The sequence below is a fragment of the Erpetoichthys calabaricus genome, chromosome 16 (assembly GCF_900747795.2).
Source record: "Erpetoichthys calabaricus chromosome 16, fErpCal1.3, whole genome shotgun sequence".
NCBI lineage: Eukaryota > Metazoa > Chordata > Cladistia > Polypteriformes > Polypteridae > Erpetoichthys > Erpetoichthys calabaricus.
In genome coordinates this window covers 1822638-1834954 of record NC_041409.2, presented here as the reverse complement: position 1 = coordinate 1834954, position 12317 = coordinate 1822638, and the positions used below count along the sequence as shown (strand labels likewise).

Sequence of the window (12317 nt, the reverse complement as noted above, 5' to 3'; positions counted from 1 at the left end):
ACCAGGCGGCTCATTCGCCTTTTCAGTCAGTTCCAAAAGTGACATGTGATGAAGTGCCCTTCAAACTGAAAATGCTGTCTTTATTACAGCACTGATTGGGCCTCCTTCAAAATTCTATTAGGCGTCTCAAAGATTGACGTTTCCCTCACCATACTAAGAAACAGCCTTTAAACTAGTATGGGGCATACCATCCAAGCACATGTTAACAAGCGCAGATACGTTCTGATTCTGTTACACCCAGAGTGCAGTCAGCTTAAAACGATTCACTCACTCACACGGTGTGTGCATCCTTCTGGTTTGGAGTCCAGGTCCTTAGCCCCTTCACCATAGAATCTCCCTGTAGGGTGCTGGATCATACGGCACCCTGTCAGCTGAGGCAAAAGTCACTCAGGAGAAGGGACTTGTGAGAAACGCATGAAAATACACCACAGTCAATCAAGCAACTAGAAACAGGACAGAGACTCCAGTCAATGAGGCTGGCCTAACAACGTCTTTAAAATAAAGATTGGGTTACAACAGGTGAAAGGTGATGTGAAAAAGAAAGAGAAATACATAGAAAAGGTGCAATATAAAAGAAATGTTGACATAAGTAATTAGGAGACAGACTTAAGCAAACGTCCAAAGTTAATTCAAGAATGAGATTCATGTGACAAACACTAGGTAGGTAGGTAGGTAGGTAGACAGACAGACAGACAAACAGACATAAAAGGCAACAGACAGATAGACAGACAGAGAAATGTAACGCAAGCGAGAGAAGTAGGCCTGGTGTGCTGTGGTGCTGGAAAGCAAAGCTTTGGAGGACAAGCCAATAAAATCACTTTCACAGAGGCTATCATGCCAGGTGTCCTCCGTTCTCCATCATCGTTTTGTAGCAGAGGGTGATGCAACTCCTGATGTCCATCTTCTCACTGCAGGTTTCTTTTTGTTTTTACCTTCACCTTCTCATCTATTTTATTTTGCCTCTGTCCTTTTTGAGGAACCTGGAATGACAGGTTCACAACCCCAGCATTGCTGTGGTCCAGTCTCAAAGCCTGAAGTGCAAAGCGTTTTGTTAATAAGAATTGTGTGGCTTTTTTGAAATCCACTAGAAACATCCTGGACATTGGGGCACATAAATTTTCTGTGATAACAATCGTCACAGGCGTCTTTTTTTTTTCTGGTGTGCCTAATGAGTTTGTCTTCCTGAGAGCGGAGCCGTGCCGATTAACCTTTTCATTTTGCAGGCCACGACACTCTCATTAATCTTCTCGCGCACCTTGCATTGCCGCCTCTTTGAGACTCGCTCCCGTCATTTATCTCCACCTGTCGTTCGTTACTTATTCCTCCATGGAGCAGTGACACTAACACAAAATCAATTTCTGTGCTTCTCCATCAAACAGCCTGGTCTGTGAGAACTGCTAGTTAAGTGTTAAGTGCAAGCAGTACATAATGCAGCCTGTATGCTTTTGGTCATGGCTGAAAGAATCACACACACACCACTAAGCCTGCAGGCGAAAGGATGAGAAAAAACTGTTGTAGGTTGATGGAACGCTTTTCTCAAACCTTCATAGATACTGGTAGACATAGAAATCTGTCTGGCCAGATTGAGAGCACCAAAGTTCTGGTAGCGGCCAACAACCTGGAGAGTAAGTGCACAGTATTCTAGAACAGACCATCATTCAGTCAGTCAGTCTGTCTTTATTTTATATAGTGCCATTCTAAATATACACCGTTATGAGGGACTTCACAGAGTGAGCCCAGCTGTGGAAGGAACAAGGATGCAGCAGTAACAGACAAAAAGAGGAATTGGGGAAGACTTGCCTTCAAGAATGCTGTCAAAACAGGGGGGTCCATTGAAACTAGACAGGCTGCAGCCCAGAAATGTTCAAACAGGAGAGTTGGTCCTGCAGGAGCAGCTGAAGAATGTGTGAATGAAGAATGGTGATGGTCTGACCGTTGTAGTTTTCTCTATTGTAGTTTGTTATGGATATAATTAAGCAGTTCATTACCATGAAGAGGAGTGTAAGGAAGGCATCATGCCTCATTCCAGTGTGTAGCCTATTTGAAACAGTGTTATGCTTTACTTGTGGTTTACTTTAGTGCTGACAGACATCGTATTTACTCCTACGAGATGGTGTTAGTGTGCAGTCTCAAATAACAGGAAGTAGTATATTTAGAGAAATGACCAAGGACCAAAAACCAGGAAATCGTGCCAATCTAATCGTCAAAACAAAACACAAGAATCAAAATCGAAGCTACAGGGTCGTTGTCAAGAATCACGAGAAAGTCTTGTGGGTGTTTATCCTTCAAACAGGACCTTTTAAGCTCTTGTGGTAACTGATGCTGAAGCCATGTCCCATGTAACCCCACCTGTGTCATAACAGCGGGAATGCCACATTGACAGAACAAAATGGTGTTAGAAAGAGAAACATTTTTACCACAACTGTTGCCCTTCAAATCTTGAAATAAATGTGAGATGGAACCCACAACTTTCAAAATCCCAAAATCAGCCTTTAAAGTTCTAAAATATATGTGAATTATAAAAAAAAATGACATATCATAGTTTGCTGTATAAGAGATAATTGTTTTATGTGGTGGAGTAGGATCATCATTTTATTCCATAAGGAATGACTTCTTGGTTTTCTCGATTTGGCACAGAGATTGCAGTTCACTCTGGTCAGATAGGTGTTGTATTTTGCTCTGGGGTTGTCAAAAGTACCAAAAAATCGATCATTGTTGGTTTGAACGTTTTAAAATGGCTTCAGTACTCATTTTTCATGGCAGCCTACATATGAATGCACTACCAGTTCACCATGACTCATATTGCAGCCCTGTTTCCATCCACTCACAAGTGTTAACAAGATAGCAACTTCTGCAGCATCTCAGCTGTCACCAGCACGCTCAACTGACAAAGTGAGCAACCAGTACTTTGAAAACCACAAGATAAACGCAAGCCTGTATGCAAGGTCTGCAAGTGAGTCAATACAAAATATTTACAGAGGTATCTTAATTCTAAATTATTGAAACATTAGCAAGTATTACCACTAGAATCCCTGAAGCCTGAGAAAATATCTGTAATGCCGGGCCACCTCAATTTTACTCGCACCTCCTCATCATTGCATTAATTGCACACCGATGTCGCCTTTGTTTCGCAAATGTGCCAATCGGGGGCAGGTAGGTGGGCAGCCTGCTATCCCAACCCCTACCGAGGCAGCTGATGTCCGACACAAAATATCCACAGCTCAAGTCTGTTTATCGTGGTGTGAGGTGCCTGAATGGGGTTGTATGGGGTAAATAATTTATCATTATTTGGAATACGTACATTTCATGTGAGTTCCGTGTCTACAACGATCTGTGTAAGTGTGGGATGATAGGAAATGCGAGGCAAGAAATGTTGAACACATAACTGAAACCAACTTTTTTCATGTTATAGTAATAATTGACAAAATGCTGACATGAAGTGTTTAATGTGTCAAGGCTGAAGTCCACATATCAAGCAAACACTTTCACAAAAGGTATAACAAAACAAGTGTGCCTTTATTCAAAAATAAAAGTTAATAAAAACTGAATTAATAAATTGCACATAAAAGTACACCTGTTTCATTATACCACTTCTTTATTTGAAAACTAACAGTGTCGAATTGGGGGGAGCGTGAATGTGATTGAGAGAATAAAACTGAATTGAAAAGAACGCTAACTTTTCCAAGTACTGTGACTTCATACAGGCTGTTAAGACTAGCTTATGTGTGATTTTTTTTTAATTCGGTTTTTATTCAGTTTTATTCTTGAATAAAAGCACACTTGTTTCATTGAGTTGTTAAAGACTCAAATCAAATAATGTTTTTATTATATACTGTAACTAGTCATTTAGCCCATTACAATAACGGGCGCTAGAACAGTAGTGCATAAACATTAGTAGGAACAGTCTATATTAAATGGCAAGGGACTTTGACCTCATTCTTTTTGTTGGTCGTATTTTTCTTTCTTTCAGCCTTTCTTTTGTTGATGTTTACTTGCTGAGCTGACCGTTCTTCGTGGGCTGCCGCCATGTATTGTGTGTCTTTAATTTTCTGTGACAGTAATACCGTCTTTATACGTCTGCTGGCTTATACGTCCATAATATACCTTTAATTTTCTCTGGCGGTAATACAGGCGTGCGCAGCGGTAATATGCCTTTCATCTCCTCTGACAGTAATACTGGCTTGTAAGTGGCTGTAATATGCGTCACTGTATTGTGTACCTTTAATTTCCTCTCGCAGTAATACCGGTTTGTATTTCCGTAAAATGCCTCTAACTTTCTCTGACAGTAATATCACGCATCCCATCATGCCCCGCGCATGCGCACTTCACCAGAAGACACACACACACGGACACCTGGACACACAAAGGGATTTTATTAAAGAGGATAGTAACAATAATAAAAGCCCACCACACAAAGCTGGGAGGACCCTGGATCAAACCAACAACATCTTGATTATGAAACAGCAGTTCTTAACCCTGCACCAGCGAAGCAGATACCTGTGTGACTTCCGTGTTTCCACTGTGACAGACACTAACACACACATGCATGCAAACGTCTTTATTTCGTATCGATTGACATTTGGGCTTCAGTTTTCACACATTGACAGCAACATGTAAATTGGACGATTATTCAAGAATAAAACCGAAGAAAAAGAAAAAGCACACTTGTTTTGTTATACCTTTTGTGAAAGTGTTTGCTTGATATTTGGACTTCAGCCTTCACACATTATACGCTTCACATCAACATTTTGTCATTATTACTATAACATATGAATACATTTTCTGTTTTAGTTATGTGTTCAGCATTTCTTGCCTCGCATTTCCCATCATCCTACATTTGCACAGTTCATTGTAGACATGGAACGATATATAACGATATATTATTTTCCTATACAATTCAGACACCTCATGCCAGATAAACAGACTTCAGCGGTGGGTATTTTTGTGTCTGACTTCAGCTGCCTCAGTAGGGTATGGGATAGTAGGCTGCCTGCCTGCCACCAATTGACACATTTGCAAGGTGACATCATTGCACAATTAACAGAGTGATGGGGAGGTGCGAGTAAAATTAAGGTGGCAGCGGGTTGGAAAATGGATGGATGGATGGATAGCATCACAAACATTTTCTGTCTTTCAGGATTCTTGTGTTAACCTGTAAACTGTAGTGACATTTATTTTTTTCTTCAGGTTAAAATGTTTTTTTGTAGCCACTTAAACATTTTAACGTATCGAGACAGTGGTCTGCAATTTTACCTGCACTGTTCATTCAGGATCAGCACTCTTTAGCACTGTAAGGTGTCACTCTCTTTATTTTTAAACTCTCACCGCATAGTCTGGTGCTGTAATGATTTCCGTCCTTTTATTTGATTACGCATAATTTTACGATTGTATTTATCACATTTCTTATATAACTAGTCACACTACTTGTTGAAGACTGGTAACAGAATAATTTAAATACATTTGCAAGCCCTTGGCCTGCGTGTACTTTCAGCGCCTTTCCTCTGTGTGCCAAATGGCACTCCGTCTCTCAAGTGTTTCCCGTAATGCCCACTTCTCTGACACACCACCTACCTCAAAAATCCAACCTCGGTGTTGTTGTGAATAGGGTCTTTATATACATTTTCTGTGCTTCTCTTGCCTTCCTGCAAGACTGAGGACTAATTTTTGAGGTTTTTTAAACCCTGATTCAGATTCTGAAATTAGTTTTGTGGCCAGAGTCTTATTTTTGGTGTTGTTTTAGTATTTATTTGCTTTTTCAGCAATTCTGGTCATTTATATCGCAGCCTGGTTTTACCATCCTGTCATTACAACAGCATGGCATTGTTAGAGGTGTTGTAACAATGTGACTGGTTAAATGGTTGTCGTTTTGGGCATTTCCTCCACCAAGTTTGTGGATTCAAAACACCCTTTTGTCAATCATTTCTGGTTTTTTGAAACCAATTTTCTTAGAGTCTCATGTTTGACTTTTTTGACTTTCATTTGGCTTTGGTAACAGTGCAGTAGGTTTCCCAGTGTTTGACTCTTTTTTGATTTCTGACTATAATTTTTCTCCCAGTTACTTTTTAAGTACTTTTACTAGGGGCGACAAGAGACTGATCACTCCAGAAACCATGAAATTAATAATTTAATACTTTAATAATAATTTTAAAAAATCATCTTAAATTTCGAAAACAAGTGATGAGTAAAGAATTAAGAAGAAAACAGTACCCCAATTTCCCCCAGCACCCTGTTGGCTAACACCCCATTGTTAACCTGGGCCTTGACCGATCCGGTATGGCAATCTGTATTGTTGTCTGCATATTGATCTTGCAAACTTTTTCACCGGTTGCCCTTCTTGACATAACCCTACCCATTTATCTGGGCTTGGGACCACCACGAAGATAGACACTGGTTTGTGCATTTCTCATGGATGGGTTATTTTTGTGAAGAATATATATTTTTTTTATTTATGAAGAATTTGTGTTGGCTCTTGTCACTAGCTGGGTTTTGGGAATTTTAGACATTCTGGGGACTTAACGCTTAGGAACTCTTACGTTTTATAACATTTTGTGCATTTAAGTCTCTGAAACACACCAGGTTTTCATGGTTGAGAGACCAGCCATGGCATGACCACATCCAACACCCTATATTTATAAGGATATCGTCCCCTTGACAGTACCCTGATGAATACAGTTATGACAAAGTATAGATATCTTCAAAGATATGCAACAGCATCCTGCTGCTTTGTGCAGTTCATGATCAACTGGAGTTTGTAGACTGAGGGTTGCCATGTTTGGTTGCACCGCCAGCGCAGTACTTGAGGTCTTCTCGCAGGTTGCGTTACTCAGTGCCAATAGGATGCTTGAAGCATTCCTTCTTCACTAAAGCCAGAGTCACCATTTCCTGTTGCATTTAAGAAAATGAAAGTGTGCCAGCGACTTGATGCCAGCTTCAATTAAAGGATCCTTTATACAGCTCATATCTTTTTCTTTTTGTCTCAGAACCCCAAGGACTGCAGCAAGGCACGGAAGCTGGTGTGCAACATCAACAAAGGCTGTGGGTATGGCTGTCAACTCCATCATGTTGTCTACTGCTTCATGATTGCCTATGGCACGCAACGGACGCTTATTCTGGAATCACAGAACTGGCGCTATGCTTCCGGCGGCTGGGAGACTGTCTTCAAACCTGTGAGCGACTCTTGTACCGACAGGGCAGGGGCATCCACAGGCCACTGGTCAGGTGAGGAGCACGTATAGAGAGGGAGTAACTAAACTGGAATTGATGGGCCCGGTTGCTTGTTAAGTAACATGTCTATGAGGGATTGTCTGGGAGTGGCATGACTCCGAGCCGGCATGGTCTTTTTGCCTCTTGTCAATACGTCTTTTGGGTCAGTGATGCCATCCGGCTAGTGTGGCATTGTCAGCCTCTGTAGTCTACAGATCCGTCATGCTTGTTGCTGCTTGACTGAGTCACTTTAGCCATCGGGGCAATGTCCTCCTTGGTTATTGTTACCAGGCAGTCATAAGCGGCAGTGATGCTGGTACATTAAGTGTCATTTCATGAGCTGTCATAAAAGATAAATTGGGATGCCCCATTTCTTGTAGTCTGAGACATTGTGAGGACAATCCTGTAGCTGTTTCCTGGGCAGTATTCTGAAACCAGCATCCTCTTGTGTAGATTTTCTCGAGAGTACTTTTTGCATTCTCTCAGAGCTCAGCCAGTCTGTAAATGCCACGTGTGATTTTTGATTAAGCTCACTAGTCTGGTGTGCAGTGGCTGTGGTGCAGCACCTTGTTGGCAGTGACCGAGCTTTCGGCCTGGCCTGTTGAGATATGAATAATAGGGTAAGGAGGGTCAATGGTCCAAATTGTGGTAAGGTTTGCTCACACTCCCGACTCATTCAGTTGACAGAGCATTGTTACCACCATACCACATTTCGTCCAACACCCCACTAATGCTCAAATGTTAGTATGGCATGTCAGTCATTCATTCTTTTTCCATTAATTTTCCAAACCCCACTATTCTAAATGAAGATGTGGGAAGCTGGAACTGTAAGACAAGTCGTGGCCCTTTCTGTCATAGGGCACACTCACACATACACCCATCGGGAGCCAGTTCATCGTCATCTGCCAACCTAATCATTGACTCCTTTGGGATGTGGGAGCAAACCAAAGAGAAGCCAAAGAAAAGCCCACATGAACAAAGGGGCCTGTTAGTAAATTAAGATCTTTTTATGCATTATATGAAGCAAACAAAGTGTGATTATTAAATAGCAGTGAACAGCTTGTAGGGCTGCATTCTTAAAACACTAAAGATGTTCGCCACCATCCAGCTGGCAACTTAACTCAGCATGCTGAGTGACGTGAGTAATTTCACACACTTACTGTATGACTGTTGAAAGTAAAGTCTGTAGTGCTTCAGTTATTACAGTCCTCACACAGCCGTGACAAACTTTCCAGTTTCAGATAAATTCAGCGTGGCATTAAACTTACGTGATTTCAGCAGTGTATGCCATAGGGACAGGCATTGGCAGTGTACAGTGCCATACGGTCATTTGTACACACACATAGTTGGTGAATCTTACTACTTTGGTAGCAAAGCGACTAGCACATGCAAGCATGAATATTGTTGTACTCTATACATGTGACATTAAATAAACCTTTAAATGTACTTGGTGGACATACACAGGGCACCACCTCCCCCGGAGCGCTAGATGGCAGCTCCCCTGGGTTGCAGCTGTGCCTCAGATTTCCACAGGGCTTCATGGGATTTGGAGTCTGGCACAGACATGTTGGGTTCTGTGGGCGCTGCCAGGGTGAGCAGCAGGAGTGGTAGAGCCCAACTTTGTTGGGCTTCCTCCACACCTGGGAGTACTTCCAGATCATGCTGATGGGCCACCTGCAGTGCTCCTAGGTGCAGCATAAAAGGGACAGCCTCACTTCATTCAGAGAGCCAGAGTTGGGAGGGAGAAGACGAAGCTTGCTGGAGGAGGACAGGAGGTGGAGAAGACAAGAGGGAGAGAAAGAGAGATGAAGAAGAAGACAAAATGCTATGTGCTGTAAATATTGTACTTTATTGTATTGTGCATTGGTGGGAAATGATTTGGGAAGCATTTCCCACTGAGTAAAGTCAGTGTGTATTGCTGGACTTGTGCCTTGTGTCTGTCTGTGTCAGGTTTGGGGAACTGGTGTGACCTCAATACTCAAAGAAATACAAAACAGGATAGTTCTTAGGTATGCAACAGCAGGCTGGCATAGTTGTGACATTTTCAAAGGTCTGCATGCGCTTCACATTCTGCCCAGAATGACACATGAGAGTGAAGGTGACAAAAACTGAAACGTAGGCCATTGGTTCTGCTAAGCAGAGTAGTGTGTTATGAACAAACAAGTCCTGCACTGCTTCCTTTGTGGATGTCATTGAAATGTAGTTGTCTCCCTAAATGCCTGCAAGATCCTTTGCAAAATTGTTGCCTGACATTTCAAACCTGAGCATCTCTTTGGACACCAGTGATTGACACCATTTTCCTTCCAGTATTTATGAATGTGGGAAATATTTAGCTGACTTCACTTTATCTTTGAATCACCTTACAAATGAGTTCTTTGTGAAAGGTGCTGTATAAAATTAAAAGACTGCTGAAACAGTCAAGGAGATCGACTTACTGCATGGAGAGGAAAAGGGAGTCATCTAATAAGAGTAGAGTAAGAGAGAAAGGTATTTTAAAAAATCTTAAGACACAAGTATTGCAACATAACAAACAGTATAAATATATAGTACTTGTAAAGACATACCTGTACTGTACATATTGATTATAATTGTATATACAGTATATTTTACATGCTAAGAATACTTTTTAGTTATTCATTCATTCATTCATTTTCTACCACTGATCTAAGACTAACTTGCAGGGGCAACAGTTTTAGCAATGAGTCCCACCTGTCCTTTTCCACAGCCACACTTAACAGGCCATCTTGGAGATGTATTCCTCCCATCAAGCCATGGGTCTTCCCAGGGCCCCTTCCCAGTTGGTTGTGTCCATAAAACCTCCACAGGGAGAGCGCCAAGAGGCCTCTGTATCAGATACCTGAACCATCACAACTCCTCTTGATACGAAGGGTCAGCAGCCCTAGACCGAGCTTCTCCCAAATGTCTGCACTTCTCACCCTGTCTCTAAGGGAGAGCCCAGCCACCTTGCAGAGATTTTGCCTGCTTGTACCTGCAATCTTGGCCTTTCAGTCCTTACCCAATGCTCATGACCATAGATGAGGATAGGGATGTAGATCAACAGGTAAATCAAGAGCTTTGCCTTCTGGGTCTGCTACTTCTTCACCACTGCAGATTGGTATTCTGCCCGCATAACTGCATTCTGTTTCATCTCTATTTATTTATTTTGAGTAGTATTTTTGTGAACTGTTCTGAAGAACGAAGTATGCAAGTATGAATTTCAGTGTACTACGCACAGATGACAATAATGTGACTTGACGTAGCTTGGTCACGAGTATTGACTTCCATAGTGTCCCCTTGTTGACTTGCTTAGCTTGCTTAAGCTCATATTGTAATGATAAAGAAAGGAATACTTAAAAGCACCATTACAATGGAGGTCAGTAGAAAAGGTGCTATAAAATATAGTAAATTCTGCTAGTTTAGTCCCAAAAACCGTTATGATCCAGTGTGAGACCCTTCACCTGCCTCACTTTTGATGTTGTGTGGGATTTTTCAAATGATGGAGGACTGGCTTAGTTAATGCTTTACGACTGCAATTTTAAAGTCAGTCACCAACAGAGAAATGGAACTCTAACTCGTCCAGTTTGTTATCCTTTATCACTTGAGGGTTGAACTGACGTTCACTTTGAAAACGAATGCTTTCCATTTTGTGGGAGAGAGGAATGAGGTAGACATTCTTCACTAGAACATTAATTATGATCAGTGGCGTGTTCCAAGATTTTAGGGAAAGGAAGACAAATGTTTCAAGGTAAGGTAGCCATACTCACTTTTCAGAGAGTGTTGAAATGTTGAATGTTGGTTATACGCACACAGTGTGAAAGGGTACAGCCCGGACACAGACAGGAGGACACGGTTTTAGCCATTACCACACGTTTATTCCTACAACTATTATTTACAAGTCACTATGTGCACCGCCACCAAACACCCCCCACAGTCTCTCAACAGTCCAGGCTTCTCTTCTAAGCCACTTCACTTTCCTTCTCACACTTCAGGCCTCTCTTCGCCCACCTCCTTCTCCGACCTCGTCCACCTCCTCACCCGACTCCAGCCTTGATTGTCGGGAGGCGGACGCTTTTATAGGCAGCCGAATGCCAACCACACCCAGCCACCTGTGACAACAGTTATGAATATTTCTGTACACATAACAATAAAAGCCCATCAAACCTGTAATGGGATAGATAGTGTTGTCAACAGCACTCAGAGATTTTTCAAATAAGGAAGTATCAAAGGTAGATTGCTAATACTCACTAATCATGTGCAGGTCACAGTTTTGTGGTACTCTGTAGTTTGGTATTTTTTAAATCAAAGTATGCAAATCCCCTTAAATGAAAATACACTTTAATCATGTCTGAATTGTTTAATTTGTAATTTTAAACTGTGGAGCAGAGGGCTAAATTAAGGAAAAATGGGTCTGTGTCCCAAACATTATAGAGGGCACAGTAGGTGACAAGGATGGATGAGCTTTATGGGCATAATGCCCTGTCCTCACCCCCACTGTTCTGATTATCTAATAAAACTTCAATAAAGATACCACACCATTGACGTTAACAACAAACCCACTCGATGAGATGCCTACACACGTAACCTAAAAAAATAACAAAGTCTGCTAACTGGTAACCAGGGCTGTAATCGTATATATTGTGTGAGATACAGAACTTAATATGCATTGGGCATTTTTGTTGCTCTTGCCTGTCATTTGTTTTCTCCTTAATAGACCTCTTTTGTTTTGACATCATCATGGCTTTAGGGGTTCTATAAGTGCCCCTGTGTCTTAGTATGTGCATGTACTGTAGGTTTAGTGTAAATTTCACGTGTGACATACCAGTTATACCTTCATCTCTGGCTACAGCAGATATTATGATACATGTGTTTAATCAGACACTGTCCACGGTGGTCTGTGCCATGCCCCCCTACGGTGTGGCTCCCTTTTGAATCAGCTTGAGCGTTCAAGTTAGGCCTGTGTTCCCCCATCCATCTCTTCAGTCTTGCTGTGTTTTCCTCCTCCGTTTTTTCTAAATAGCATTCATCCACTTATATCATTCTTGGCCAGTCTCTCTTGAATGTGGGCACATTGCATTTACTGTCGTGATTATGGGCTTCGGTTTACAACTCCAGGT

General features: G+C 41.7%; 1 protein-coding gene across 1 annotated transcript in view; it reads left to right on the top strand.

Moving 5' to 3' along the window:
• LOC114666349 (alpha-(1,6)-fucosyltransferase-like) overlaps nucleotides 1–12317 on the top strand; it is a 362150-nt gene that overhangs the window by 322858 nt on the left and 26975 nt on the right. Inside the window, 1 exon segment of the mRNA XM_028821169.2 lies at nucleotides 6981–7218. Within this exon segment, the coding sequence (XP_028677002.2) occupies nucleotides 6981–7218 (238 nt within the window).